At 64.7% G+C, this 15,230-nt stretch overlaps 1 protein-coding gene across 4 annotated transcripts in view; it reads left to right on the forward strand.

The window, feature by feature from the left end:
• PDE2A (phosphodiesterase 2A) overlaps positions 1 to 15,230 on the forward strand; it is a 134,630-nt gene that overhangs the window by 38,521 nt on the left and 80,879 nt on the right. For 2 of the 4 annotated variants that reach the window (XM_090030880.1, XM_090030881.1), the window contains exon 2: positions 11,674 to 11,731. In XM_090030880.1, the coding sequence (XP_089887006.1) occupies positions 11,674 to 11,731 (58 nt within the window). Of the gene's footprint in view, positions 1 to 11,586; positions 11,732 to 13,629; positions 13,693 to 15,230 lie in introns of those variants that run through there. The other 2 variants (XM_090030882.1, XM_090030883.1) reach the window with 2 other exon arrangements.

Raw genomic sequence — 15,230 nt, forward strand, 5'->3', positions numbered from 1 at the left:
TTCAAGGAGGGCTGCAGAGAGCCCCAGAGGAGAGACACGAGCCCAGGGCTTCTCGTGCTTTCCCAGCCAGTCTCATTAGATTTTTGCTGGTGACGGCGCGGGGTTGTCTGTGCGCCCGGGTGATTTGCAAAGTGCAGATGGTCTGAGTGCCCCATGCTCCAGCTGCAAGCCGCATTTTTTTTCAGGATTACAGATGAGTCACCGGAGAAAAACCACACTGTTGTTTCTCACCTGTAACCCCCCGGCATAGCATACGTGCCTTGTTTCTGAAAGGAAGAATGCAGGAAAACAAGATCCTTCTTTGCAGTAAAGCACCGGCCGGAGCAGGGAGGCAGTGGGACGGGCGCCCGGGGACAGGGCGGGCTCTCCATTGCTGGAGGGGTTCGGGGAGAGGCTGGACAGTCCCCGGTCAGGGTTGATCTAGGTGCGGCGATGCCTGTGTGCTACTATCAGGCTTTGGGGCTTTACTGGTTGCCCCCATGGGGCTAGGAGGGAATTTTGCACCCCCCTTTGTCAGAGGGGGTTCAAGCCTCCCCCAGAGGCGCTGGGTGCTGCTGCAGCCCAGGCTGGGGACGGGGACTGGGCTGTGCCAGTGCTCCTGCTGGCACCAATCCTGCAGGGTCCTGGCCAGAGGGTCTTGCCCCTCTACTCAGGGTCCAACCGACCATCATGTTTTGGGTCAGAAAGGTCAGATTAGTACGGACTAAGGGTGTGTGGGGGGGGCGTGAACATATATTGACAACCTTTAATAGAAGCAGGATGTTGGCGGCCGCGGTCCCCCGGCTTTCCCTGCGGCAGGGTGGGGTGTGATGCCCGGTGCTGGGCCAGGGGTGACTGCAGTTTTGCTCCGAAGCTGGACAACAGGTTTGTCCGGGCTGGTTTGGACAGGGCTGATCCTGCCTCAGGCAGGCCTTGGACTAGACTTGACCTCTGCAAGTCCCTGCCAGCCCCACGGCTCTGGGATGCGATGTTTTCTTACTGAGTAGCAGCAGCAAAGGAGCTCACCTTCCCTGCTCCGCTTCCTGCAGATCGCTGCAGATTTGACTTTTGCTTTCACCAAGTGAGTGGCCGAATCTGCTCTTATCATACACTGGCAGCTGATTTTTGGGGAAAAGGCGGATGTTGTACATGGAAACATATGGTAATCGGCCTAGCAGCCCTACTTGTTTCTTACTAATGGATAACGGCAGCCAGGAAAATGGTATTTGCTTCTTTTTTTTTTTAAAGGGCTTTTTTGGGGCTTACTTTACACTTACAATTCAGGACTTTTTTCCCCCTTAGAAAACTCTGGAGAGTTCAAGTATAACAAGTGGCAGATGAAACCCTGGCAGGTGAAACAGGGAACGGACTGCAAATAGGCGGCTTGCTGCAAATACGCCTGGCCCCGCGTTACCTCCTATTTAACTCAACCGGCCAACAAACAGCTCGGGGAAACATTCACTCGGGTAAAACTCTTCCCCCGGCCCCCGGCCCCCCACACAGTCCACCGAGGGCGGGGGAGGTTCCCTCTCTGGTTCCCCAGCCCTGCAAAGAGACTGCCCGCAAAAGCAGCCGGGCATTTCTCGGCGAGAGGCCAGCGCGGGCGAGGGGCTGGGAGCAGGGCGTTTGCTGCCCGCGAGCAAGAGATGCCAGCTGCCTTGCTCCACGCCCGAAACCCCGCGCGCTCACCAGCGCCAGGCTCCCCTTCCCAGCTGCCTGTAGCTAAGCAGCGGGGGTTTCTGGGACCTTTGCCGCCGGGCTGACATTTCCCTGCTCCCGACCTGGTAGGGGCTGGGGCTGGGGCTGGGGCTGGGGCTGGGGGGCGCCGGTGGAGCTGGGGGGCTTGCTATGCTGGAGTGCTGGGTGGGGGTGGGGGTGGATGGATTAAGCAGAGCCGTGCCCCCCCGCATCACAGGAGAGATGCCCAGGCAGGCACGCAGACGCTTCTCCGTCCCCTCCCATCTGCTCCCACGGCGCTGCCCCACCACCTGCTCGTGGGTGTTTTGGAGGCGCTGGGCTCCTGGGCAGCCGGGGGGAGGGGGACACCTAGTAATGATCTGAAGGGCAAAGGCCTGCGTGCAGCTCAGTTGGTCCAGGCTTCCTGGTGCCTGAGAGCAGAAACCTGAGCCCTGGCATCCCGCGGGTCCTGTAACGCAATCCTCCCGTGCTCGGCTTTCCCCTCCGGTTTCCACTTGACGCAGGGGTCTTCTCCTGCCCCAGGCTGTCCTGCAGGGGTGATGTGATGCTGCACTCCACCCCAGAAGCAGCTGCATTTCAGGGTCAAGGGAAGACACTTCTGCCTTTCCAGTGGAGCAGTTTGGGAGCTGTCAGGCATGAGGGCCTGGCCTTGCGGCGATTACCTGGGGCGACGAAGGCCTTTCTTGAAACCGGGATTTCCCTTCCATAGTCGGGCCAAGTATTGCTGTGTCCCCAACATGCACGCACCCCACCACACCCCTGCCAGGTTCAAATACCATTCTCGCCTTGCAATATCCTCAACCTAGTCTCTGTCCTCCACCGCTACCCGTGACCCTGGTCCAGATCTAGGCGTGATTCATAGCCAGATGCAAACCACTGCCGACGACTCTGGGATCCCCCGGGCCTCTGCCGCCTGCCTAGAAGCTCTCGGCCTGCCTGGGGAGAAGGCCTGTGATGGTTTGACCCCGCTCCTTGTCCCTTGTCACATCGCGGCTCAGTTCTGGGACTAAGTGGCTGATTTGTGGGGGAGCGAGGAGTGTTCAGCTCCTCGCACGCTCCCAAGTCCTTTGGGCAAATAGTCCTCCTGCAGAGACAAATAGTCCCAAGTCCTTTGGGAAGCCCCACCTTGGCAAGGAAGGAGTTAATGCCTTGTGTGATTGCCGAACTGGAGGGAAACTGAGGCACTGAGGGAAACTGTGGGGTCACCCGGGGTGTTGCAGAGGCTTCTGTACTGCAGTGGGGCACCCCCAGCTTTACAGATGGGGAAACTGAGGCTGGAGTGTGTGTGTGTGTGGCGGGGGGAGAGGGGGTCATCGATGCGGTCCTGCGATGTGTTTGTGGCAGAGCTAAGACCAGAGCTTGGGCTCCCCAGGTCCTAGTGTCGTGTCTTGTCTACCGGACCCGCCGCCTCCTGCCGTCAAACCCGACTCGCCGCTGTTTCGGCCTGCCCGGCTCTTTCCCCGGTCGTGTCTAATTACGTCCATGTGCTGCTGTCTCGTTTTCCCCTCTGTGCCGCTTCCAGCCAGCTCGAGCTGACCCTGAAGGACTCCCGCACAGCAAGGCTGCTCTCGACAGGCCTCCTAGAAACTGGCAATTAAGGAACTCGTTAACAACGCTCGCGCCTGCCCACAGTGTTCACGGCAGCGTCGGCGGCCAGCGCCTTCCCTCAACAGCAGCAGGTGCCTGTGCCGTGGTCAGACAGGAGGCCTCAGCTCAGACGAGCACCCCGACCCAGAGCACTTCATCCCTGCGTCTCCAGCGACCAGGTTGTCTGGCATAACATCCTCCAGTTCAGCTGCTGGAAAAATAGGAGTGCGTGTTATAAGTGAGGAAATACGGTAATTGTGGCTTCTGCTGGGGATGGAGCTCTCTGGCTGCTGGCTGTAGACCCTCCCCACCCCCTTACACACACACACACACACACACACGCACGCGCACACACACAAAATGGTGCATCTCTTCCGGGGGCGGTGGCATGTTGCAGGCGAGAGAAGAATACGGTACTTGGCCTGGCGTACTCAGTCTATCAACACCTCCGGGCACCCCATACCCACTACCTACCTTATTGCCACTTGTATCTAGTGCTAAGCCCTGTTCTGTGGTGTGAGTGGATGTGTATGCGTGTGTGGGGGGAGGGGAGGTGTGGGGGGGTGAGTGGGCGTGGGTGGGTGAGTGAGTGGATGCAGGTTTGTGTGTGGGGGTGTGGGTGTATGAGTGACTATGCGAGTGGGTGTGGGGTGTGAGTGGGGTGTGGGGGGTGTGTGCGAGTAGGTGTAGGGGTGTGTGTGGGAGTGTGGGTGGGGGGTGTGAGTGGATGTGTGCGAGTGGGTGTGCATGGGAGGGTGCGAGGTGCATGTGTGAGTGTTGATGGGTGTGTGTGGATGTGCGAGTGGGTATGTGTGTGTGTGTTGTTACCTACACTTGGTGATAGCCTTCAAGTGGTGGCCCTGAAGTCCCAGCCGCGGCCTGGACCAGAGCAGCCGGGTCTCTAAGGAGCACTTTTTGGGCGCAGACATTTACCCACCAGACAAAGGACCGGCGCACACCGTTGCCCACGTGAAGACACAACAGAAAGTCTGCACAAGCCTCACGCGGCGCCGGGCGCAGAGCGCCCCCCCGCAGCTGGGCGTGCAGAAGTGCTCTGGGGCAGCGGGGTGTCTGCCCTCGAAGCACGCCGGGTTGGGGGGAACAGGAGAGCTTGGAAAAGTCAGGCCCTTGCAGTGGAGCTCGCAGCCCCCTCCCGACAGCCCTGGCCTGAGACCAGCCTGATCTCACTGCTGCAGCCCCACGGAGGAGACAGCCTGTCCAATATCACTAGACCTCAGCCAACAGCCCCCTAGGGCAGCTGGCTACGGGGAGGGCATCAGAGCAACTGCTCAGGTGCGTGCATCCAGGACTGGGGGCGGCTGGCCTCAGCGTGGGGCTGGAAGCAGAGCCTTGTTCTCTCCCACCATGGGGCTCAGATCTAATGAGGCTTCACTGATGGGACATGATTTGTAGACACGCTGCCAGGCTTGGTAATTGCTGGGCCATGTCCCGTGTGTCTCCGGCCGCTGCCAGGTGAGCCGGCCTGCGTGCCAGGCTGGGCCGTGCCTCCCTGAGCGCCAGGAGCAGCTGGAGCGTGCTCCGATGCTGCGAAGGGGGCATGGCATTGCTTGGCGGGGCAACGTCTGGAGGTATCCAGCTGGCCACGGTAGCGCTGGCTCGGCTGTCTAGATGGGAGGGGATTGGGGGCGAAGAGAAAGGCAGACCGGTGTTCTCGTAGCTACTTCGAGGGGAAACGCTGGCCTGAAAGGCGAGTTGAACTTGTCAGCGTCTGGGCTGCTGACCTGGCCTGGTGGCAGCCGCCGGAGCTCTCCTGGCCCTTGAAATGATGGAGCTGGGGGTGTCTTTCGCAGACAGGACTCTGCTGCCAGGTGTTTTGGAGCTGAGCGGTGGGCAGGGGGGTGGCAATGGTGAGCTGCCCCAGCACAGCATCCTCTTGGGTTCCCCGGGCGTCTGGCACTGTCCTTCCCCTTCCCAAAGCAGGATGAGGACCGCTGGCTTGAAGTTGCAGCAAAGTAACTTCAGGTCTCTGGAAAAAACCTCCTTCGCTGCCAGAGCAGGGAGGCAGCGTGACAGGAGCTTGGCGAAGAGGGGAGACCCCAGCACTGGAGGGGTTCAAGGAGAGGGTGGACAGCCCCTGGTCGGTGCAGCAATGTCGGTGCTACTAGGGGAGTTTTCCAGGCTTCTGGGCTTCGCTGGCTGTCCGTGACCCCCACCGTGCTGCTCTATGCATCGGGGGGTGGGGGAGTTCAGGCCTCCCCCAGAGGCGCTGGGTGCTGCTGCAGCCCAGGCTGGGGTGGGGACGGGGCTGTGCCAACGCTCCTGCTGGGACCAACCCCACAGGGTCCTGGCCAGAGGGTTTTGCCCGCACACTTAGGGCAGGGGTTGGACTAGATGTGACCTCTGCAGGTCCCTGCCAGCCCTGCTGCGGTAGGATTTTCTATGGTTTTTGCTCCATCCTTCCTCTCTACCTTGGCTGGGAGGGTCAGGCGGAAGCGCTGCCCAAGCCCTCATGGGCGCAGCAGCTGTCCCGGGCCCAGGGATCCTGTCAAGGGGCCCTGAGCAGCTGTTGTGCAGCGGGGTGAGGTGGCCCAGCTCCTGGCACAGGATACAGCAGGGGTCATGGTGCCCTCCAGGACACCAGCGGTTAAATCAGAGGCTGCTGTAATGCCCCTGGAGAGGGGCAGATGGGGCTGCATGCACCCAGCATTTGGGGCAAGCCCCGCGCCGGGGCTGAGGAAGGCTTTGCTCCTCCAAGCTCATGCCTGGCATGTCCAAACCGCTCCCGCTGCTTCTTTTTGGGAAAGGGATGCTTATCCCTGTGCTCTCCCTGCTCTCTTGGTGGGTGTGAAGAAGCCCCCAGGGCACCTGTGCTGGGCAGGATCCATCCATCTGCCGCTAGCAGCTCCCACAGGAGCAGCTCCAGGCTGCCGCGCCCTGCAATTTCCCCCCAGGGCTGCCGCTGACAACCAGTGATTTAGCCCTGCAGTGGTTCTCGCTGCCGCGGCGGGACGCGGCCGCAGCCCTGTCATTACCCACCGCCCCGTAGTCGCACCGTGGCCCCTCGCCAACGGGATCCGTCCTATCCTAGGAGGCAGCTAGCTCTGGGGTGGAGTGTGACTGGCAGGTTGCAGGGGGCATTGCAGGGTGAAGAGGTGGAAAGGAAAATCCCTGCTTCGGTTTGCAGGGAACAGGCAGGCGTCCCTTGCTCTCCGCGGCAGGGCAAAGTGGGCCAGGGACTCTGAGGACGAAGAAGAGGGCACCTGCAGTAGTGACAGGCTGCCCGCTGGCCTGCAGGCCTCCCCGGGGGTGGCAGAGGTTCGCATACAGCTACCCCGTGTGTCTCCCCCAATCTTCAACCCCCGCTGTAGTGCTTGGGAGATAACAGCCTACTACTCCTGCCTAGCTGGGCTGCTCTTCTGCCTTGCAGGCAGCAGCATGGGGCCCTTCCTAATGCCAAGGCAGGGGCCGTGAGACCTCTCTGACCCTCACCCAGCGCCGCCTCTGCCTGGCCCTGCCTGGGTGCCTCCCCCCAGGACTGGGCCACATCTCCTTTCAGGGTCTCTTAAGCTGCTGGGTGCCCTTGGGAGCCCCCAGCCACACGTGCCAGCTGAGGCCCCTGTTCGTTATGGGGTGGGCTCATCAACGCCCTGAGCCAGGATCCCTTGCGGGGAGGAGGCCTGGGGCCAGGCTGCACCCCCTCCTGCAAGAGAGGGCTGAGCTTGCCTTGCAGGGCTGGGGAAGGGGGGTGGGCCCAGCTGCCTTCGCCTCCTTGCAGGGGGAGCAGGAGCAGCTTGGCTCAGCCCTGAGTCCTCCGCACAGCTGGTCACTGCAGTAAACAGCCCCTCCGTGCCCAAAGCCCTGTGCCTGAGGGGGCTCGGCCCCCTGTCTCTCCGTCCCCTCCGGAGCGCTGCTGGGGTGATGCGCGGCACTACCTGTCCCCCCGCCTTGCTGCTGGGGGTCGTCTCCGGTGGGCACGGGATAGCGGGGTCGTGAATGCCAGGGGTTGGGCCTTTGGAGGGCTGTGCCAGCACTGGGGCTGGCATGGATAGTTGTTGTTCCCTGAGCTGTGGACAAGAAGCTGGACAGGAGCCAGCAGTGCGCCCTTGCTGCCAAGAAGGCGAACGGCATCCTGGGCTGCATCGGTGGGAGCGGTGCCGGCAGATGGAGGGCAGTGTTTTCCCCCTTTATTTGGCATTGGTGAGGCCACATCTGGAGTCCTGTGTCCAGCTGTGGACCCCCCCACTTCACAAAGGATGTGGGGAAATTGGAGAGGGTCTAACGGAGGGCAATAAAAATGGTTGGGGGCTGGGGGACGTCACTGGTGAGGAGAGGCTGAGGGAGCCGGGCTGATTTAGTCTGCACAAGAGAAGACCGAGGGGGATTGAATAGCAGCCGTCACCTCCCTGCGGGGGGTTGCAAAGAGGATGGAGCTGGGCTGTTCCCAGTGGGGGCAGATGACAGGACAAGGAGCAATGGGCTCAAGCTGCAGCAAGGGAAGTTGAGGCTGGGTATTAGGAAAAACCTTCTCGCTAGGCAGGTGCTGAAGCGCTAGGACAGACGCCCCAGAGGGGTGGTGGCGTCTCCATCCTTGGAGGTTTTGAAGGCCCGGGTGATGTGGCTGGGGATGGTCCTGCTCTGAGCAGGGGTTGGACTAGATGGGGCCTCCTGAGGTCCCCTCCGGCCCTCGTTGTCTATGTACCTATGAAGGGCCACGGGGCGTGGAGCTGGGGGCCTGCTGTGCCCGGCGCTAGGCTCACGGGGACCCACGGCAGCTGTTGCCCCGTGTCTCCTTCGGAGATCGATGGACATCTCCCCCTGGCCCCAGGTGCACGTGCCCTGCAGTCCACTCCATGGCCATGGGCTACCTCGCCTGCCAGAGCCACAGCCATGGAGGGACCCCTGCACCCACGCGCCTTGCTGATCTCTTTAGGGACTCCTTGCCCCTGTATCTTGGCCAGGGAGACTTGGGCTGGGGGACGAATCCTGCCCCGGTGAGCGGTTTCTCTCATCCGGCCCTGGCGCTGCTGGAGCCCTCCTCCGCGCCTCCGACACTGCCGTGCGCAGCAGACCTGGCACCCTTCCCTTGCCCCGCTCCCCGCGTGGGGCCTGCCCCACTCCAGCAGTGCCTGCCAGCCCCTCGCAGGCTGGGTCCGGCCCCATGCGCAGCCGCCACTCACGCTAATTAATAATAATCCCCCTGTCCCCTTTCCTTCACGCCTCCAGTGCATTAAGCCTGTAACCATCACAACGGGGCCTTCTTCCCTCGTGTAGGCGCCGGCTGTGAAGGCGGCTGTTGCTGCAGGGGACTAAAAATACCCAGCCATTATAGTACTGAACAAAGGAACTGCTCGGGCTGGGTCTCTCCCCACCTCTGTATTTCTTCTGTGGGGCCTGCAGCCCCCTCCCCAGCTCCGGGCTTGCTCCATTCCCTTGCCCAGCCATGCCTTGTGCTCCCAGCACCTCTTCTGGTGGTTACTGCTGGCTTCTGAGGCTGTGAACTTCCCTCAGAGCAGTGTTACGGGGGACAGGAGAGGCAGGAGTGAGGGGCTGTTGGCTGCTTTACCACCCGGGGCTAGACATGTTTCCGGAGGTAAGCCGATGCGGCATAGGAGACTTGGTGCCAGCAATGGGCGAAGCTGGGGGACGCAGCATTTTGCAAAGTTGCAAATGCATCATGCAGCTGTACCCCAGCAGGGGTAAAATTACTGCCCCCCGCCTCCCCCTGCCCGAGGGCAATTCTAGCTTTCCAACATCAGGAGCTGCCTTTGTGTGCGGCTGCCCCGGCCTTGTGCTGCCCTTGTCTGCGAGCGCAGAGCGGGAGAGCTGGGGACACCGATCCCATCACCCCAGTTGCGTGGCGGGGTCAGTGTCCATCAGCTCCCAAGCTGCCGTGGACGGGCACACAGCTGCGGGAGCCCGGGTTGGGGGAGGAGGGATTGCACCCCACAGAAGAGGGGTGACTGGCCCCCAGGGGCAGTGCTGGCATTGGGGGCCCCTCTCAATACTGCCCCCCCCCACTGGCTGCCATTGCTGCCGTGCCCATCTCTTCACTGTAGCAACAAGCCCAACATGCGGGCAATGTCTGTTGCACGGCGAATGCACCTAATGGGAGCAGGACAGGTATTTGGGGCAAGGGAGGGGCCTGCCTTATAGCAGCCCATGGTTCAGGGCCTCCATGCTGGTAATAGAGGAGCGAAGGAGCCATTCTACCCATTTTATAGCCAGGGAAACTGAGGCACAGAGCTATCAGCTCACACAGGGAGTTTGCAGCGAGCCAGGACTGGACTCATCCTTCTTCACTGCCCCAGGGCCCAGCTGCCCCTCTCCCACCCTGCAGCCAGCAAGGTGCCTTGATCTCCTCCAAGCGAAGCATCCCCTTGGCGTCCGCCTGGCACGGCCGGCTCCCGGGAGCGGAGCCGCCGACCTCGCTCCGTGGCCAGCCCCTGGGCAAAGGCCGGCAGGACAGTCACCCGTGACTCCCCCGCGGGGGCTGCGTGGAGCGGCGGCGCCGGGAAGCGGCAGGCGTGTGCCTGCGTGCAGGGGAGTGGGTTGCAAACACGCCGCCGCCGGCAGGACCCCGCTCCAGCCCGGTCTCGCCGCACCCGGGAGGCCGGGGCGGCCGCGGCCCACCGCCCAGGCCTGGCAGGGCCGAGCCGGGGGCTCGCGGGGGACGGTGCCTGTGGGCTCTGCCCACGCGGGGGCAGCACCGCTCTCCGCGCACACGCGGGCCAGGCGGGAGGGCTCGGTGCAGGCGGCGGGCTCCGCTCCCCCAGGCCTCTCCTGGTCCCCAGGGAGGCCCCCCCCGGCCCCGGCCCCGGCCCCGGCCCTCGTAGGGCAGAAGAGGAGGGTGACATTCGCTGGCTTCCCGGAGGAGGGCAGTCGGGTGGCCCGGGCGCGTCCCGGGACCGGCTGCGGGGGGCACTGGGCATGGGCCACGGCCCTGGGCCGGCGCCACCCTGCTCGGCCCGGGGGCACGTCCCTGTCCCGGCCCGGCCCGGCCCGCCTTCGCTCGGGGGTGGGAGCCCGGGCCCTGGGGCCCGCCGAGGGGCCGGGCCCTGCTCTCGTCGGCGGAGGGTCTCCCGCAGCACGCCCCTCGCCGCGGCCGGCGGGCTCCGGCCCTTGGCCTGGGCCAGCAGGGGTGGGGGGAGGCCGGTCCGGAGGCTGCCGTCGGGCAGGCTTTCCTTGTGCCCCGCGTAGCAGTATCCGGGGAGGGGCAGCGGGGCGCCGGGCTGCACGGACAGAGCTGGGGGCATGTGGGAGGCCTCTGGGTGGGTGCCTCAGCTGGCACCCCCAGCCCCTAGTTGCTGGGTGCGTGCCTCAGTTTCCCCAGATGTAAAATGGGCACAGCGCCCCGTCATTCTTTCCCACCGCCCGTGTTAGGGCTGGTCAAGTGCAAGTCCATCGGGGCGGCGGGAGGGGATGATGGAGCTTGGAGAGCCAGGCAGGGGGAGGCCTGCCCTGCAGCCGAGGGTCTCTCGAGTGAATTTGAACCCCCCCTGCAGCAGGGCGCTGCCAGCCCCGCTTTGCCCGGGGCAGACTCTCTGGGCAATGGGCCCTGTGGCCTGAAGGGGCAGTTCCCAGCCTGGCGCAGACAAGCCCGTGTGCAGGGTGTTCGGGTGGGGATGCCGCCCGTGTTTCGGCGGGGGGGGCAGGGCCTGCCGACCTGGCTGTTCAACGAGCCTGCAACACGCTTGTGGGCGCTGCCCCGGGGCTCACACGGAGCAAGTCCTCGCCCCCCGCCTCGTCCCACGCGCCCGGGGGCCGGCGGACGCCCCGCCAGGGTCCCGCGGCCCAACCCTGCCCTCCGCTGCGCCCCGGGCTCCCGCCTGCCGCGGGGCTGGCGTGCAGGGCCCCCGCTGCGTGCGGGGAACAGCTGCCGCGGCACGCGGGGAGCCGGGCCGGCCGGCGTGCCGTGCCCGTGGGTGGGGGGCAGAGCAGGGCAGGCCGTGCCGTGGCGCGGGAGGGTAGGGCGGCCCCGCTGCGGGTGCTGGGGCCCGCCCACGGGGGCATGACGGCCCGCTCCCGGGCACGGGGGGGCGGCAGGCTCGGCACCACCCGCGTAGCGAGGGCCAGCAAAGGGCGGGCTCCAGACGGGGAAACTGAGGCAGAGCTGAGGCGCATGCGGGGTGCTGCGGGGGCTGGAGGGCAGCGCGCGGGGGCCGGGGGGGGTCTGCGCGCCCCCGTCTCCCCGCTCCCCTCTCACCCACTCGTGCCTGGCGGCGCCAGAGCCCGGCTCCGCGTTGGGCGGGGGGGGGGGCTGCCTCCGTGCCTCAGTTTCCCCGCTCCCCCCGGGGGTGCCGGCAGGTGCGGGCGGGCGGGCGCGGCGGGGGCGGGGCGCGGCCGGGCGCGGCGGCGCGGGGCCGGGCGCGGCGGCGGCGGCGGCGGCGGCGGCGGCACCATGGTGCTCGTCCTGCACCACCTGCTCATCGCGGCCGTTCAATTTTTCAGGCGGGGCCAGCAGGTCTTCCTCCCGGCGGACGACGGCCGCGGCTGCGAGGCGCTACAGGTAGGAGCCGCCCCCCCCGCGCCGCCCGGCCCCGAGCCGGCTGCCAAGTAACTTCGGGCGGGCTGGGCGAGCTAGCCCGGCCCGGGAGCGCCGGCGGGCTGAGGTGCCCGGCTGTGGGGAGCGCCCCTGGCACCCCGCCCGGGCACGCCGCGACCCTGGCGGGCCTGGCCCCCGGGCTCGGATGTCGCCGGCCCCCTGCACAGCCCCGGCAGGCCCGGCCCCCGCCCAGCGCTGCCGGTGCCGCGCGGGCTCGGGCGGGACAGACCTGCTTTCTGCGGGGGCTCGGGCGGTGCCAGGCCCGGCGCGGGGTCGGACCCCCCCCCCGGCGCGCGGGGGCGGGGGCGGGGGCGGGGGCGGCGCGACCCGGCCGGAGAGGCTCCGGGGTGCGGGGCAGACTCCTGCCCGCCGTCGGGGGGTGCCGGGGATGCTGCGCGGGGGCTGGAAAGCAGCCGTCTCGCGGAGAGCGCGTGGCGCCTGTATCACACACGAGTGCGCACGCACAGGGGCTGCTCACACGTGAATGCACGCACACACTCGCACGGTGTCTGTATTGTACATGCACACACATGCACGTGCACACACTGCCTCTACAGTATTGCATGTGCACGCACAGTGCCTGTATTACACATGCACGCACACTGCCTGTATTATACGTGATGGCACACACACACAGCGTCTGTATTACACATGCGTGCACACACACACACAGCGTCTGTATTACACATGCACGCACACACATGCACAGCGTCTGTATTACACATGCGCGCACACACTGCCTGTATTATACGTGATGGCATACACACACAGCGTCTGTATTACACATGCGTGCACACACACACACAGCGTCTGTATTACACGTGCACGCACACACAAGCACAGCGTCTGTATTACACATGCACGCACACACTGCCTGTATTATACGTGATGGCATACACACACAGCGTCTGTATTACACATGTGTGCACACACACATGCACAGCATCTGTATTACACATGCACGCACACACATGCACAGCGTCTGTATTACACATGCGCGCACACACTGCCTGTATTATACGTGATGGCATACACACACAGCGTCTGTATTACACATGCGTGCACACACACATGCACAGCGTCTGTATTACACATGCACGCACACACATGCACAGCGTCTGTATTACACATGCGCGCACACACTGCCTGTATTATACGTGATGGCATACACACACAGCGTCTGTATTACACATGCACACACACATGCACAGCGCCTGTATTACACATGCGCGCGCACACTGCCTGTATTATACGTGATGGCTCACACACACAGCGTCTGTATTACACATGCACACACGCACATGCACAGGGTTTGTATTATACATGAATACACACACACACTGCATTTATTATACGCACGCACGCACGCACCAGCTACATCCTGGTGGATGTGGTCCGGGAGCTGTTGCATGTGCATTGCTCTAGCAGGGGTGTGGGGAGCTGGCGGCGGGGGCGGCGGGGCGAGTCCAAGGGTAAGTGCCTGCTGTCACCTTCTCTGCTGGCCCTGGGACAGAACCGGCGCTGCGGGCAGCTAGGGGATGGCAGCCCGGGCCCTCCGGGAGAGGCAGGACGGAGGAAGGATGTCTGGTGCCAAGGGCAGCGATCAGAGCTTTGGGACACGCGGGTTCGAGTCTCTGCTTTGCCACCTGTGTCTTGCGTGACCTTGGGCAAGTCCCTTAGCCTCTCTCAACTTTGGTCCTGTGACCTCCCCCCGCCGGCCCTGGCCTCGCGTGCCACGCCAGCACCCCACCCCGGCTGCTCCCAGCACTGGGGTCGGCCTGGCCGCCCGTCCGTCTGTCCATCCGGGCCCGGAGGAAATGGGCAGGCCGGCGCTCTGCCTCTCGCAGGGCCGGCGCGGCCGGCCGGGGATTCCTGCAGCTCGCCGCCGGGGATGGGCTGGCAAGATGGGCGGCCTCCAGGACAGCGTGAGCACGAGCCCCTTTCTCTCGGGATCGCTGCTGTCCCTGAGCCCCCGGCCCTCTCCCCTCTCCCCTCCTCATGCTCCTCCCTGCTGCGCTTCTCCTCCTCGGCTCTCGCCCCTGCCCCCCTCCCGTCCCCCCGTGTCCCAGCCCTGCCTGGGGTGTGCAGCGTCCCTCCCTGTCCCGGGTCGCACGTCCCTTGCCACGTCGTGCCCGCGGGGCTTTCCGGGAGCCACTGGGCCAAATCCTCGGCTGCTTCAAATCCCCGGGGAGAGCAGGGGGCTGGTGCCGATTCCTGCCAGCTGCTGGGGTGGGGGCTCGGGGAGCGCGCAGCAGGGGCGCAGGACAGCTGCTGCCCAGCTGTGCATGACGCCAGGTCCCCATCGGCCGTGAGCTGGCTCTCGGGGCTGGGAAGAGAAGCCAGGGGGCTCTTGGTATGGGGTGGGCACGGTGTTTGCAAGGGGCAGAGCTCCCCGAGCCCCTGGGGCGTGCAGTAGGGCTGCCTCTTTGCTGCTGCTCCGGGGACAGGAGGTAGGACCCCGCCGGTCCCATCCCCGCCACGTCGTGGTCCCCAGTGCATCGCGCTCGCCCCCGTCAGAGGCTTTGAGACATGATGTGGCCTTGGCATCACTCGCGCGGACCCCCGCATTGCTCAAGCAAGTGATGTCACGTGGTTCCCCACCCCAGCTCAGCCCTGTGGGAGCCTTACCCTGAGGTCTAGGAGCCTGCCGTGCCGGGCGCTGTACAGGGGCAGAGCCTGAACGCATGCAGGAGGGAGGCCCGAGACCTCAGCTGCAGGCAGGGAAACTGAGGCACCGAAGTGGGACATCCATGAAGTCTGCTGGGGACCCCGTGGGGCTAGTGGGACCTGCCAGCCTGGGTCTGCTCTGGCTCTCTCTGCTTCTGGACTCTCGGGCAGGACCGAGCCGGGGAGGACAGGAGATGAGAGGCAACGCCTCTGTCCCCCTCCCCTCTGGGTGGCTGCAGCTAGCAGGAGCCCCTTGACCTATTCTTTTCCTCCCCTTTGCTGTGCAAGGAGAGGGGAAGGAAAACCCGGCGGGAGCTGAGCCAGGCCTGCCGAGGGAAGGATGGGTGCAGCTGGGAGCGGGAGCAAGCGATTCCCGTGCAGGCTGCTCCGGCATCTGCCCCCAGCTGAGTCCAGGGGCTTGCAAAGGGCTGCCACCGCGCTTGAGTCCCGTAGCGTATGCCCCGGGCACCTGCTTTGGCTGCGACGTGGGATGCGGCCGGTTGCAGGACAGCAAGGGAAGAGGCTGCACGTGGGGCGCCGTGAGCTGCAGGCAGGGCCAGGGCCCCAGATCTAGACCCCAGGGGGCTCGGTGCCGAACGTGCCCCATCACCTGCGTCTGCAGCTGCCCAGCAGCTCGTGCCGGCCTCCGAGCTGAGGCTGGGCTTAGCTGCGCCATGCCCGAGGTCACGTAGCAGGTCAGTAGCAGAGAAAGGTCCCTCATCTCAAACTCTGCACCGCTGCCAGGCACCACTTTCCCCTGGGCGCCGGACACGCGCCAAGCTCCTTGCCCCAGTTG

Source organism: Crocodylus siamensis, chromosome 1 (genome assembly GCF_052110815.1).
Source record: "Crocodylus siamensis isolate JL-2025a chromosome 1, ASM5211081v1, whole genome shotgun sequence".
Lineage (NCBI taxonomy): Eukaryota > Metazoa > Chordata > Crocodylia > Crocodylidae > Crocodylus > Crocodylus siamensis.